Genomic DNA, 16,374 nt, shown 5'->3' with positions numbered 1-16,374 from the left:
GCCCAGAGACAAATTTGTTAGGCCCAAGCTCTTAGGACTTTCGATTCAACTAACTTTCAGGTTTTTAATGGGTCTTCAAGTTCTAAAAATCCTAGAGTATGAATTTTTTTGTACATAACTATCCCCCCCAACTTCAGTATAAGTTCCTTAAAAAAGAGACCCTTCTTTATTCATCTCTGGACTCTGCTCTCCACATCCAATCTCCTCCATAATGCCTAGTCAGTGTTCCATCAACATTCACTGAGTGATTCTATGAGTCAAATTGTCTCTTACAATTTTATTCTGCCATGTGAGTCATCTTTTATATACAATATAAATCTAAAGTAAAACACAAGGTGGTTCTCTTTAAATCTGAACTGTATTTTTGCTCTTCCCAGTGGCTTATTCATAAAATTATATGATACCTTATTTGGGTTTTAAGATGAAAATTGCTACAAAAGTAAAATAATTTAAATATAAATCCACAATAAAAATCTGAATAGCAAAAGACTTCTACTTGAGTTGACGGCTTACAGACTTGTAGAAATAAATGATACAACAAAATATAATAAGCTTATTCTTGAAGATTGTTTTGATGAGAGTTCACCCAATTGTAAAATGAGAACAAATTATTCAAGCTACAATGATATATTTTCCCTAATATTTTCATTTCTGTCAGATGATAAAGTTCTCTAATTCATTTTCAAACATGTTCCTTTCTATTGTAAGAGGTGTGGGGGGAGTATACTTGAATAAATCCCTCCAAAAGCACTACCAACCCAAGTGATAGCAGTAATGTTTTGAGAGCGAAAAGAAGACAAACTTTACTCATTTGCTTTCCCTTTATCATCACCTCCCATTTCCTCAGTTGTTCCAGCAGAGCTATAGGGCAGACTGGCCATGCCAACCTGGAGACAGCATCAGTTCACGGAAGACTTCTTCTCTAAAAGTTGATATATGGGTCAACCTTTGGTAACTCTGTATCTAGCTTCTGAAATAATACTTAAAAGGTTATCCAATTCCTAGGCCAGCCCGCAGATGATCCCATGTAAACGCATGCTACAGCTGAAACAGTAAAACCTCACAACATGAAAATAATGACACAACCACCAAAGTAACAGCATTTTAGTGAATTACGGGAACATCTCTCTAAATTCTCTAGAGTACTGCTTTAGGCCAACTGCTTATATATACAGATGTTCATAATCTAGGAGCATATGTTAGTAAAGGACAGGACTGCTACCAAAAACCCTGAAATATTATAAACCTGACTGAGAATCAAGATATCTTCATTTTTAAAAAATTACTAAAAACATTTACAACTCTTTTTATATACTCAAAGGCTGAAGTTTCAGAATTTCTTTTTTTTTTAAGTAGGAGTAACAAATCCTTTTATTAACCTAATTTGGGACAGTTTATAAAATATATTTAGACAGGAAGTACTGTGTTTAATATGGAAAACTATAAAACTATAAATATTATTTAAAAGAATATCCCTAGAAAAAAAATACTGTACTGGGGAGAAGTCAAAGTCCAAGCTGCCACAGAAGCTACACTGAGCCTCACTGAGAGAATCCATACACATTGTCCAGGGGTTCTGATGTTCTTAAGGACATTATAGAACTTGAGAAGCACTTGCTCCAGGAGACCAGTCTACCCAGTGCACTAGCCAGGAATGGTGTAAAGACCTGTCTCAGTCATGTTTATTTAGTTCTAGTTACCTGCCATCTGAAGTCCTACTTTTGAGACTTAGGTCCATCAGGTAGAATTGAACTGTGAAGGAAGAGACAGAGAGCAGGTCTGCAGGTAACAGGTAAAGGAGAGCAGAAGGAAAAGAATTGTTAGGGAGAGCCTATTATAAGTTAGGCACTAAATACTTTTAACATATCTGAATACCTAACATTGTAAAACAGGCATTATGACCTCTATTTTACAGATAAGAATACTGAGGACTGGAGAAGTTAAGCAAATTGTCCAAGGTCAGACTGCTGGTGAGTGGTGAGGCAGTGATATAAATCCTGGTCTGTGGGACTCAAGTCATGTTCCCAGTCTCCCACAGAATGCAGCACAGCATCACTATTCTTCAAGCCCCTGAAGAGTTTTGCTAGCAAACATATGAGCTTCACTATATTACATTTTCATTGTAAAATAAAATAGACACATAAAAGAGTTTATAGACCCAGAGAAAATTATTTACTCAGATAATATAAGAAATAGAAGAATTCATTCACTTTATTTTTTTTTCATTTTCTGGTTAATTATAATGTTTCTTCTACTTTTGAGAATTTTTTTATGGTATGCATAGTTAGTATTCCTTCCTTATATGATCCTTTAAGAGTCTTTTATATCATAGAGCAAGGGTTCTAGTAACCATGGAAATGTTAACTGCAAATTTCCTGACTTTGTGCTGTTAAAGAATGTTTTAGCTTTCAATAATTTACCATTTAATTCTGGTTTTGTTTTAAATGAATAATCATAATTCTACCATTTATACAAAAGAATTATGTGAAATAATTGTTTAAATCAAAGTAAATAACCTTTTATAAAGACTAAGAACAGAAAATGAATACTTTAAAGATTTTTTAAAATACCTACAGCTTTTGAACATAATATTTTTGAAACTGGCTCAGATTTTATTCTAAAAATTTAAAGATCTAAATCATATCAAGTAGGAAACCAACTGTGAGAAACTGTAGCTCCATATGCCATTATATTTTAAGTGTGAGCTATTATAATGCAGCTTTTAGATTTTAAATTCTAAATCAAAAATTAATTACTCTCTCTCTCTCTCTCTATATATATATATATATATAGAGAGAGAGAGAGAGAGAGAGAGAAAGAGAGAGAGAGAGACAGAGAGGGACAGAGACAGAGAGAGACAGAGACAGAGAGAAAGAGGGGGAGAGGAGAGAGACAGCACTGGAAAGGGGGAGTTTGGCAAAAAACTAGACAATGAATCTAACAGAATACAGACAAAAATCCAGATACCTACTCATCAAATAGAAGGGTTTTAGTTTGGGAAACTGGCATATCTAAATTCCAATCACTTTTGTCACTAATTGGCTAAATAATCATGGGTCAGAGAATTAATCTCACTGGACCTCAGTTTTCTCAACTCTAAAATGAAGTGTTTGGGATACAATCATCATTTCCAACTATGGAAGTGAAAACTGATATTTTATAGGAAAAAATGAGTAAAAGCTATTTTATTAAAAAGCACCCAAATAACAAAATAAGCTCTTTTTTTTTCCCCAAAAAGGGAGTATTCTACACAAAAACAAAAAAATCTAAAAGCTGCCTGGTATACTGAACAAATTTTATAGAGTGATCATATTTCCTTTGGAAAAGTTAGCTGAATTATTCAAAGAACTCATACTCATATTTAAATTTATATTGAAGTACAATCTACTCTGACTACCATCCTAAAATACTTCATCCTAGCTCAACTAGAAATTAATGTGTTATATCTATATAAAATGTCATAATTTATAAAATAAATGCAGTCCTGAGAAGTTGTTGAAGGGATTGCCACTGAGATAAGAAATGGGAGGGGATTCAATCACAAATCTTTAAAGGTTGTGAGGTCTAATCTAACTTTCCAACTAATAAAAAATGTCTCTCTGTAAACACTCATGCCAAGGATATATATACTCTGCCAACAACAACAAAAAAAGCTCAAATCATGGGGTGCCTGGGTGGCTCTGTTGGTTAAGCGTCTCAGTCTTGATTTCAGCTTGCGTCACCATCTCACGGTTCATGAGTTTGAGCTCCACGTTGGGTTCTGTGCTTAAAGCATAGAGACTGCTTGGGATTTGTCTGTCTCTCTGCCATTCCCCCGCTTGCCCTTGTGTGGGTGCTCTCTCTCCTTCTCAAAAATAAATAAACATTCAAAAATAAAAACATAAAAAACAAACTTAAAAAAGGAAAGCTCAAATCATTCTGATGCTTACCACACACTCAAATACAAATTTTGGATCAATAAAAGAATAGAAGAAAATTGTCACTTAAGAATCTTTCCTGTTGCGGTGCCTGGACGGTTCAATCAGTGAAGTGTCAGACTTGGGCTCAGGTCATGATCTCACGGTTCATGGGTTTGAGTCCTGCATCGGGCTTCGTGCTGACACCTCAGAGCCTGGAGGCTGCTTCAGATTGTGTGTCTCCCTCTCTTTGCCCCTGCCCCATGCACACTCTGTCTCTCTCTCTCAAAAATAAATATTTATTTCTTAGAGAAAGAGCATGAGTGGGGGAGGGGCAGAAAGAGAGGAAGACACAGAATCAGAAGCAGGCTCCAGGCTTTTGAGCTGTCAGCACAGAGCCTGATGCAGGGCTCAAACTCACAAACCGTGAGATCATGACCTGAGCCAAAGACAGTCGCTCAACCCACTGAGCCAGCCAGGCACGCCAAAAATATTAAAAAAAAAAAAAGAATGTTTCCTGTCCACTGATAGACAAACAGATAAAGAAGATGTGGTATGGGATGCAGTATTATGCAGCCAGGAAAAAAAATGATACCGTGCCATTTGAGAAAACATGGATGGACCTAGAAAGTATTATGCTAAGTGAAAAAAGTCAGACTAGGGGCACCTGGGTGGCTCAGTCGGTTAAGTGGCCGACTTCGGCTCAGGTCATGATCTCACAGTCCGTGAGTTCAGCCCCGCATCAGGCTCTGTGCTGACAGCTCAGAGCCTGGAGCCTGTTTCAGATTCTGTGTCTCCCTCTCTCTGATCCTCCCCTGTTCATGCTCTGTCTCTCCATGTCTCAAAAATAAATAAAACGTTAAAAAAAAATTAAAAAAAAAAAAGAAAAAAGTCAGACTAAGCATTACTAATACCAAATGGTTTCACTCAGATGTGGAATCCAATAAATAAATAAATAAATAAATAAATAAATAAATAAATAAATAAATAATAAATGAATAATCAAACAAAAAACAGAAACAGACCTATAAACACAAAGAATAAATGGTTGCCAGAGGGGAGGAAGATGGACTGTTATGCAAAAGAGGTGGAGCAGAGTGGGAGATACAGGCTTCCAATTACTTATTTCACTGAAATAAGTCATGAAAATAAAAGGCACAGCACAAAGAATATAGTCAATGATACATAATAGTGATGCATTGGGGACAGATGGTAGCTACATTTGTGGTGAACACAGAATAACGCATAAACTTGTTGAATCACTATGTTGTACACCTGAAAGTAATGAACATCGCATATCAACTATACTAAAAATTTTTTTTAAAGAATCTTCCCTATTTTTTTCTTTTACTACAGGTGAGATTGGTTTACTTTGGACTTACTGTATTGCTCATACTACATAACTTCAGATATGCTTTCTTTTCTGGTATGTCTTTAGTTGCTATGGGAATTGATATTTATAAGACCTCCCCCTTTTAAAAATATGAATGATTTTTTACATTGGCATGTAAAAATGGTATAAACATTTTTTATGTTTTATATTTTACAATGTATAATTTTTTTTTACATTGGTATTTTACAATGGTATAAACAGAGAATTTTAGAGCTTGAAGGGACCTCAGAGATTATCTTGACCAATGTTCTTATTTTACAGATAAAGAAACTGAATGAAACTCAGAAATCAAATGACTTGCCCAAAACTTAATCTGCAAAATAGGGATAATAAAAACCTTTGTCTGCTTTACAGAGGTTTTTATCCAAAGAGGAAATGAAATCACGGATTCAAAAAAAAAAAAAAGCCATTAGATAATTAAGCAATTGTATTAACACTGAAAAAAAATCACTTTAAACAGAAGCTTGTCATATCATGTAAGTCAAAATTTAAATTTGTCTCAATGAGCATACAATGTTTATTCTTCTAACCAAATGCTAAGAAAATATTTGCCCATTTGTGAGGTCACCACATTCCAAAATGATCGAAACAAGTAACTTAAAAATATCTTCTCCATATGCCTAGATGACATAAGCAGATTTAAATGGCTTTTTGCAAATTAAAGGGAAATTTCTCACGAGTAAAACTAAGCATGAAAATATTCAGTCAAAATACAATTTAAAAATACATAAATCACTAAAAAGGGCCGAGGAGTGAAGAAGCCCTATCTGTTGTTTGAATATATTAATTAAATTTCTACATTTTAGTGACCTGTACCTTGTTCCGCTTAAGTAGACCTGATATCTACAAAGCTAAAAAGAAAACAATATAAGTGACTTCCTAAGGGGAACTAAATAATGCAGCAGGTTTTAGTTATAACTACTTTTAACACAAAGGATATTAAAAAAGATTAAGGAATACATCTATGAGAATACAAATGGATATGATACAGATAATAGATGGGAAGCAGGATTGAGGATGGGGGGAAAATAAACACATAAAACAATCTAATTCCCACCTCATCAACTTCAGCAATTTCCAACTTCCTAAACTACATAATTACTTCAGAAGTACCCAAAAGACATCTAAGAAATCTGAGATCACTAAATTGTAATGAAATAGGAAAATGGACTGAATTTTATGCATCTCATTAAAAGACCATTAAATGAGCAGCTGTTCCTTCATTCTCACTTAAGCACACTGGTCATTATATCTAGGCTTGTTCACAATAATCTTATACCCTTATGAGCGAGTGAACGTGGCAATGTATCTAGAAGTTGTTCTTGCCTGAATATATAGGTATCTGGTGTGCTCATATTTATCTTAATATTATAGATTATACATTAATATACATTCTTAAAGTCAGAATACACCTAAGTAGGCACAGAGAATAATCAGTACAAAGTTTAACCCTGAGAAATTAAGAGCAACATTTACATGTGCCAACCACTGTTCGAGACACTGAGAATACAACAGTGAGCAAGATATCTCAAGTTCCTGCCCTCATGAAACTGAGTACATCACCTATGATCTGGATGAAAGTTACCTTTCTAGACCTCACTTTGCTATCTATACAATGAGAAAACTAATATTACTTAGGTAAGTATCATCATAACCTTCTCAAACAAAAATTATGCCAAAAATTTATAAATCAATAGGACTTGTAATCTAATTTTCCCTGATACATCCCTGCCACCAGTGGCACATACAGGACAAAATATAGGCCAGAGTAGAAAGTATAAGCCATGTCATGAAAGAGAAGAAAAATAATTGGCTCATGGTAAGACTCAACACAAACTTGTATTCCGTATAGAAACCAGCTACTTAGTAAGCTATGGTTTCTCAAATAAAATAATAATGATATACACAGACCATTTGGAACATATTTTCGCAGCCTTAGTTTCAGTACCAATGTCCAGATAAGTTATTTTTATTCCACATTTCATGGCTATCAGTTTAAAAAAATTTTTTTTGCATTTTTTAATGTTTATTTATTTTTGAGACAGAGAGAGAAAGAGCATGAGTGGAAGAGGGGCAGAGAGAAATGGAGACACAGAATCCTTAGCAGGCTCTAGGCTCTCAGCTGTCAGCACAGAGCCTGACACGGGGCTCAAATCCATGAACCATGAGATCATGACTTGAGCTGAAGTTGGATGTGGAACTGACTGAGTCACCCAAGTGCCCCTAAAAATTTTTGGTACCGATCAGATTAATGTTAATCAGATTATGATTTTTAAGTCACATTTTAATTTCATAATCCTCCTCTCTTCCACTTGAAGAAATAATTTTGATATGATGAATGTGTACTTTTGCAGAATTACATCAAAACAGGCATAGTCTGATGTTTGATTCTTGCATTTAAAATAGCAAATTAGTTATATATGAACAAACAAAACTAAAGACTAAAGTTCTGACCAAGCTACATTGGTATAGCAAGCAAGACCATCCAGATGTAAGGAATTAACTCTGTGAATCAAGTACACTCTCAGTAATTCTGAAATTCTCTCAGCATAAAATAAATTAAAGAAATATATACACAATCCCAACATAAGATCTTTGGCCTAAATCAATCAATCAATCAATCAATCAATCACTATCTCCCCCCTTTTTCTCAGTTCCCCAATCAACACATGAAAAAACAGACAGGGATTGGGGGATCACAAAAAAAAATTTACAATAGAAAAACTAAGGCTAAAACTTGGACACAAACAAAACAAAACTGAAAGAAATCATTTCTTAGCAATAAGGTCATACTAATATTTTACTATTAAATAGTGAATCTCTCTTTTAAGGGCAGAGGACAAGTCTTAACTTTTGTACCTTAAGGCCAACCACAGTGCCAGGTATATATGGACTGAATAAGTGTCTTATTTTGTTGGAAAACACAGAGATAATCAAAAGAGACCCTTCACATCCTTCCACCACCAGAATTACTAACCTCTGGCACCACAGCCCATACTCCGTCCATACAATATACTGCCTTTCAATGACAGTAACTTCCATCCTCACTGTCCCATTCCTCTTCCATCAACCTTCAAAAGAAGTAGAGACATAGATGTTTCTTACACAGACTCTTCTTGATGAAAGCTCAGAGTATAAATTTCACGGTTTAGTGAAGGAGAGCTACACAACTGATTCATGAAGAAAACTCAAGAATAACCGGTTAAACATTACTCAGCTAGCTAGGCTCTTTCAATCAGCCATCATCTTAGGCTTGTGACAGATATTTGGACAAGCATTATATATAAACTAAGCTCAGCAGCATTTATCTATAAATCAAAAAAACCATATGCTCTAAAATCAGATGCTCAAATGCAAAAATGTTTTGTGATAAAAAAAAAATCCCAACTTACATTCTTGCCTTGGTGGAGGGCTATCCACATCCATTAGCAGTGTGAACCACAGAGGTTCCTATACACAGGATCAACATGTCTGTAAAAATTGGGTCTGGTTGCATTTAAATTACCAAATAATTGTGGCATCAAAGTTCTGCCCACAAAACTTCCATCAATACCCCAAATTTGTCCTCTTCTTTTCAAAAACAACTGAAATCATTAAATTCTGTCATCTGACATATCACTCACATAAATATGAAGTGTCCAAAATCAATACTGACAGTTCTGGATGGTTTGCAGGCCCTGGGTTCCACATGAGGAAGTGCTATAGACATGACTGCCACAGGAGAAGACTTGTTTACTTCTGGCCATCAAACTGAAGGAAAGACCAATTACTCATGAAGCTAGACATAAAGTGTCTAGCTCTTTCAAGAAGTAATTATTTTAAGTTATTTATACCCAATTTCGTAGGTCTTGTCACATTTTTTTAAAACATTTATTCATTTTTTGAGAGAGAGACAGACAGAGCACAAGTGCGGGAGGGGCAGAAAGAGAGGGAAACAGAATCAGAAGCAGACTCCAGGCTCTGAGCTGTCAGCACAGAGCCCAACGTGGGGCTTGAACCCACGAGCTGTGAGATCATGACCTGAGCTGAAGTCAGACGCTCCACTCATTGAACCACCCAGGCGCCCCAGTCCTGCAACATCTTAAAGAATAGGAACCCCAGAATTGGACCCACAAATGTATGGCCAACTAATCTTTGACAAAGCAGGAAACAGTATCCAATGGAAAAAAGACAGTCTCTTTAACAAATGGTGCTGGGAAAACTGGACAGCAACATGCAGAAGAATGAAATTAGACCACTTTCTTACACCATTCACAAAAATAAACTCAAAATGGATGAAGGACCTAAATGTGAGACAGGAAACCATCAAAACCCTAGAGGAGAAAGCAGGAAACAACCTCTCTGACCTCAGCCGCAGCAATTTCTTACTCGACACATTTCCAAAGGCTAGGGAATTAGAAGCAAAAATGAACTATTAGGACCTCGTCAAGATAAAAAGCTTCTGCACTGCAAAGGAAACAATCAACAAAACTAAGTCCGCCGACGGAATGGGAAAAGATATTTGCAAATGACATACTGGATAAAGGGCTAGTATCCAAAATCTATGAAGAACTCACCAAACTCCACACCCGAAAAACAAAGAATCCAGTGAAGAAATGGGCAGAAGACATGAATAGACACTTTTCTAAAGAAGACATCCAGATGGCCAACAGAAACATGAAAAGATACTCAATGTCACTCATCATCAGGTAAGTACAAGTCAAAACCACACTGAGATACCACCTCACGCCAGTCAGAGTGGCTAAAATGAACAAATCAGGAGACTATAGATGCTGGCAAGGATGTGGAGAAATGGGAACCCTCTTGCTCTGTTGGTGGGAATGCAAACTGGTGCAGCCACTCTGGAAAACAGTGTGGAGGTTCCTCAAGAAATTAAAAATAGATCTACCCTATGACCCAGCAATAGCACTGCTAGGAATTTATCCAAAGATACAGGAGTGCTGATTCATAGGGGCACATGTACCCCAATGTTTATAGCAGCACTTTCAACAATAGCCAAATTACAGAAAGAGCCTAAATGTCTACCAACTGATGAATGGATAAAGAAGATGTGGCTTATATATACAATGGAATACTACTTGGCAACGAGAAAGAACGAAATCTGGCCATTTGTAGCAATGTGGGTGGAACTGGAAGGTATTATGCTAAGTGAAATAAGTCAGGCAGGGAAAGACAGATATCTTATGTTTTCACTCATACATGGATCTTGAGAAACTTAACAGAAGACCATGGAAGAAGGGATCAGGGGAAAAAAAAGTTACAGAGAGGGAGGGAGGCAAACCATAAGAGACTCTTAAATACAGAGAACAAACTGAGGGTTGATGGAGGGGTTGGGGAGAGTGGAAAATGGGTAGGGCACTAAGGAGGGCACTTGTTAGGATGAGCACTGGGTGTTGTATATAAGTGATGAACCACAGGAATCTACCCCAAAAACCAAGAGCACACTTTACACACTGTATGTTAGCCATTTTGACAGTAAATTGTATTTTTCAAAAAGAAAAATAAAATCAAATTTAAAAAATAAAAAAATTAAAATTAAATTAAATTTTAAAAAATGTCTCAAACAGCAATATCCTTTAATAAGTGAATGGTTAAATAAATTATCAACCAACAAATTGGGAGTCGTTGGGCACACAAAGATAGAATCAGAGCCCAGCATCCTCTCCTCACTCAGGCTGGGCCCTGCCCCACTCCATTCCTACTGACTGAGATGAGCTCAGCCAGGAGCATCCCAGCCACTTCAGTGCAGCCTACACTGCACAAGCATCTGGCTAGAATGGCAGATCCTCAATCACTTAGTGCAGGCATCCTGTGCACTCCCATCCAGGTGCAAACCTCAGAGTTCAACCTACCCACAGAGGAGCAGCTGGAAGGTCCTATTCAGGCCCAGGACTCCGATCCCCACTCTCCTACCCATGGCATTGCATGGATACCTGTGAAGACGAGCAGTGGAGACCCCATAAGCCCAATGGTAAAACAGTTGAGTGAAATATGTGAGATGAAAGCCCACAAATCAAATCTTCCCCTAGAGCCTGTCATGACCCCAGAGGCACTTTCATCTGAGTTGGATGTGCCTCTGAGACAACTCACCCACTTATCTCAGATGACACTTTGAAGCCAGACTGAGCTCCCTTTCAAGCAGGTGTTTTCCAAGGAGGAAACAGGACAGTTCACAGAAAACTCTAGGGCCTGCCAGGAGTCAAACATACTCTTGAGGGGTATCTAAGGCTCTCCAGTTCAGGTTCTAAGCACAACAGATAGAAACCAAATGCTAAGATACTAGAGAGATCTCACCTCACCATCCTGCAAGATGACAACTCCCTCAGGATCCTGATACAAGACGGTAAGCAGCCTTCTCCCCTAAGTGAAAATGATACAGAACTAAAGGAAGGGGGCATTGTGGGAATTGGACAACTTCTAAAAACTGGAGACTGAGCAGGTGAGCAAGGCCAGGACCATGACAAGGAAAATAAGCATCTTCCCTTGGTAGGGAACTAGGTCCTGTGAGACTCTATCACTGGGTTCATCAGGGGCCTAGTGACATTCTGTGTTTCTCACCCTTTCTTTCCCTGGGAGACTGAGGAAAGGCTCAGTTTCTCTGACTCTTCCTAAACTAAGACAAATATGTAGGCATGTGTGTAACAAAAATTCATTTTAAAGGCAATTCTGAAAGAGAAGTTCCAAAAGTAAAGCTACCAAAACCCACATCCCTGGAATATTTTATGCTTTGTTCATCTCTATATAATTCCTTACAATCTCAAAGCTAGTGTTTTCCACATGACAAGCCACAATAAACCTGTATTGAATAGAGAAATAAATGAAGAAATGAGAAAAAGAACAAACAGGCAAATCCACTTAGAACAAAATATGTTTTGGCAAAGAGCCAAATCTGAAGAAGGTCCCAGATTTGTACCATTTAATAGGAGATGGTGAAGAAGAGAAACAGATGATGGCATGTTTCTGGTGGAAAGGCCATGATCTGAGAGTCCCATATACCACACATGGAGGATGACGAGAGGAACTATCTCAGCCATGGCCCAAATGAGCCCAATTCTGCAGCCAATATCGTGCTGTGGACGGAAAGCTTCCTAAGGACACAAGAAGGGAATCCACCAGTCTGCACCATATATGTAACTCTAACAAATATTAGGGTAAAAATTATTTTGTCAGTGAAACATACTATTATATGGTATATATTTATATATATATAGTATATACATATATATATATATAGTATATATTTATATATAAATAACTATTATGAACAACTTTCTTAGCAGTTATTCTGAATGACAATACTTACTTAGAAATATATAGATATAGATATGTTTATATATGTATGTATATATTATATATTTGTTTTTAACAAATAGATTGTTTTCTATTCTAATAAAGAGAATATCTCATAATTTTACAGTCTCATTTCCTCTACTGCATTTATCTATAAAAGTATTTCCAAGTTTCCTTCTTGATGGAAGATATAGTTATAAGTATTTCATTATTATTCACAAGATGAGAAATGTCTGCCAAATTTCCATATCACATATAAACACATAGCACAAAATTTAACCTCTACTTATGTAGATATGAAAAACAGCTCTTAGACAAAATGTGACATTAATTATCCAAAATACAAATATTTTTAAATATATGCTAAGACATTTTGTGAAATTTTTAAAATCTTTCTGAAGGTTTGCTACAAAGCTAATTCTGTTGCATATGAGCCTTTGAAAACATTAATAATGAAAATGCCAACGGAATTTTAAATACTTTCACTAGGCAATAAATGTATGTAATGTTGATATTCTAAAAGTAAAAGATTAATAATGTTCTTAGTGTTCAACAGCTTCATAAACATTTAATTGGTTCACTCAAAAAACATTTATTGAATGCCAATCATATTTGCCTTAGCAAAAATATTTGTCAGAAAAGTGCTGGAAATTTAAAAGTGAACAAGATAGTCAAGATCTTCCCATCACCCACATGTACTTTATACTCTAGTGGGTAGAATCAATAAACAAATAAATATAAAAGAAAATACGAATTCAGGATAAGTATTCTGAGGAAAATAAAACTAGATGAGATGATTGTTACAGCTAGATGTTCTGGGGTGACATTAAAATGAGACCTGATCTCAGGGTCATGAGATCAAGCCCTACATTGGGCTCCATGCTGGGTGTGGAGCCTGCTTAGGAATTCACTCTCTCCCTCTCCCTCACCTTCTCCCCTCTGCTTGCTCTCTCCCTCAAATAAACAAACAAACCTAGAAGTGAAAAATAATAAAAATGAAATGAGACCTGAATGCCAACAGAGGACAGACACTGTAGATCTAGGGGAAGAAGGTTCCTGATAGAACAACAAGTTCAAGGACCCCAAGGCAGGAATGAATTTGGGGTAACTGAGGAAAAGGAAAAAAACAAGTGTAATGTGAGAAAGGGTGAACATGCTTGATATGGGTTAAGTACAGTCAGATTGAGTAGACTCTGCTAAGATAAAAAGTTTGGATTATAGTCTAAGTGCAAAGGCTTTTTGTTTGGATTTACATTTAATTATAGGAAGTTTCAATGTGTATGAATGACGAGAACGGAGCAAAATGGATCCACATATATTTATCCACCAGTATCAATAATTATCATTTCATGACCAGTCTTGCTTAATTTGGATTTTACTCATTCCACATCTACCCCTCAGAAATCTATCATTTCATTTATACACATATTAATATATGTCACTAAAAGATAAGGACTCTTCTTACAAATATAACTTCTATCAATATTACTGTAATTACATCATTTTCTTTTTTAACTGATTTTTATTATTTTTTTTAAATGTTTTATTTGTTTTTGAGAGAGAGACAGACAGAGCATGAGCAGAGAAGGGGCAGAGAGAGCAGGAGACACAGAATCTGAAGTAGGCTCCAGGCTCTGAGCTGTCAACACATAGCTGGACACAGGGATCCAACTCGTGAACTGCAAGATCATGACCTGAGCTGAAGTCAAATGCTTAACTGACTGAGCCACCCAGGTGCCCCTACATCATTATTTTCAATAATAACTTATTAAAATTACTAACTATCTAGGCAGTGTCCAAATTTCCTTGTGTATCAATTTTTTCTAAAGCTCATTGGTTCAAATCAAATCCAAATAAGGTCCAGATATTGCTTTAACAAGTTTCTTGGTCTTTTAATCTATAGATGACGATTCTTTCACTTTTTTTCCCTTAAAATTTACTTGATGGAAAAAAAAAACTGGGTTACTTATTCTACAGGGTTTTCTACACTCTGGATTTCTGATGGCATCCTCATAGTGTCACTTAACATGTTCCTCTGTCTCCTGTATTTTCTATTAACTGGTAGTTAGATCTGAATGTTTAACCAGATTCAGTTTCAATTTTCTAGCAAAACTACTCTATAGTTTACGTTATTTACTCCAATCAGGAGGCATATAATATGTTCTCTCTACACGCATATATTAACAGTAATAATTATTGCCTTAGATCTATTATATTACTTAATTAGGACTTATAAAATATTGACACTACAATTGTATCATTCCTTCTTTATTTGTCAACTGAAATTCCTTAGTAAAGGAAAACTTCCTTCATCAACTATGTGCTTAATAGTGTAAGAAAAATAGGACAAGTACTTGATTCTCTTTATTTTCAAGTTTTTTAAATAATAAACTGGCTGTTTAGCATTCTGGTTATTTGTAAGCAAAGTTGTTAAAGATCATTTTGAGTACTACCAGGAGAGTAGAGTGGTATGTAAGAAAGCAAGAGTGAAAGTAGAAACACAACTTAAGAGTATTCTAAATAAATGATGACAGGTTATACTAGGATGGTAGAGAAGATGAAGAGAAATAGACAAATTAAAGATATATTTGGAATATAAACTCTAGAGGACTTGCTGATAGGTTATATATACCTGGTAAAGGAAAGAAAAAAAATCAAGAATAAGTCCCAGAGTTTTGGCCTAAGCACCTTGGTTTATGAGAAACACTAAATAAAGAGTAGATTTAGGGGGAAAAAATCATCAGGTAATGACAGAGAAAATTAAATAAATATTAACAAAATCCTTATTACTGTTTTTTTTTTCTTTCTCCTGACTGAAGATAATTAAAAATTTCAGGAAACAGAAATAAAATTCTCATTACGGTATTTTTCAATAATAATGATTTTTTTTCCTAGAATAAAAATAACACCAGATAAGATAAATTTCTACTTCTTTTCTTAGTTCATTTTCTCACCTTTCCTCCAATATGTATTAACAAAGGATATGCTGGGTTAAAATTTTTAAGAAATATTGGGGCGCCTGGGTAGCTCAGTTGGTTGAGCATTCGACTTCGGCTCAGGTCATGGTCTCAAAGTTAGTGAGTTCGAGCCCTGCGTCGAGCTCTGTGCTGACAGCTTGGAGCCTGGAGACTGCTTTGGATTCTGCGTCTCTCTCTCTCTCTCTCTCTCTCTCTCTCTCTCTCTCTCTCTGCACCTCCCCTGCTCGTGCTCTGTTTCTCTCTCAAAAATAAATAAACATTAAAAAAATTTTAAGAGATATTAATAAATACTATTTTAACCCAGACTGACTAGCAATCTCTCATATTAGCTAACAGACCACCAGAAATACAAGAGATACACAAACAGCCAGGATATAGAAATATAGAGAAACAGACCTCAAAAACATTAACCAATTAATTAGTATTAACCAATTAATCTTGGGGGAAGATGGGAACTCCAATTCATCTTTTAAAAGCTAATTTTCCATTCTCCCATTTCTAAGTGAGCATCAATAATTCAAATTGTCTGGTTGGGTCCCTTGGGAAAATATGGAAGGCTTAACACAGAAGGAAGAGCCTAACCACAACATAATATTAATGGTAAAAATGGTTAATATTACTTTCTGAATGACAGGATTTCTAAAGATACATTACCTAAATTTTCATGCACAAAATGAATATATGACTTGCCACAAATCATTTCTGCATATAAAAACTTTACAGGTACCTATTTTGATAATATATACTTACAGAATGTCTGATTAACTGGTAAGATAAATATGACAAATTAATCGCTCCCACATAATGAATCATTCAT

At 35.8% G+C, this 16,374-nt stretch overlaps 1 protein-coding gene and 2 pseudogenes across 8 annotated transcripts in view; 2 read left to right on the top strand and 1 right to left on the bottom strand.

Annotated features, from left to right (window-relative positions):
• Window positions 1-16,374, bottom strand: part of NUBPL (nucleotide binding protein like) — a 222,123-nt gene that overhangs the window by 50,583 nt on the left and 155,166 nt on the right. The window contains exons 1-2 of one of the 8 annotated variants that reach the window (XM_019832907.3): window positions 11,142-11,222; window positions 8,267-8,360 (exon numbers count right to left, since the gene is read on the bottom strand). The exons of 2 other annotated variants lie outside the window; for them this stretch is intronic. In XM_019832907.3, the coding sequence (XP_019688466.1) occupies window positions 8,267-8,296 (30 nt within the window). In that variant the 5' untranslated portion in view covers window positions 8,297-8,360; window positions 11,142-11,222. Of the gene's footprint in view, window positions 1-1,700; window positions 1,938-8,266; window positions 9,185-11,141; window positions 11,223-16,374 lie in introns of those variants that run through there. 5 more of the 8 variants (XM_011283179.4, XM_045059770.1, XM_019832905.3 and 2 more) reach the window with 5 other exon arrangements.
• LOC102901319 lies at window positions 10,878-11,787 on the top strand (annotated as a pseudogene).
• The window catches only part of LOC102901285, a 34,031-nt pseudogene continuing 29,947 nt past the window's right edge, over window positions 12,291-16,374 (top strand).

The sequence above is a fragment of the Felis catus genome, chromosome B3, assembly GCF_018350175.1.
Source record: "Felis catus isolate Fca126 chromosome B3, F.catus_Fca126_mat1.0, whole genome shotgun sequence".
Lineage (NCBI taxonomy): Eukaryota > Metazoa > Chordata > Mammalia > Carnivora > Felidae > Felis > Felis catus.
The sequence above is the reverse complement of the archived record's forward strand: the minus strand, read 5'-3'. Positions and strand labels throughout refer to the sequence as shown.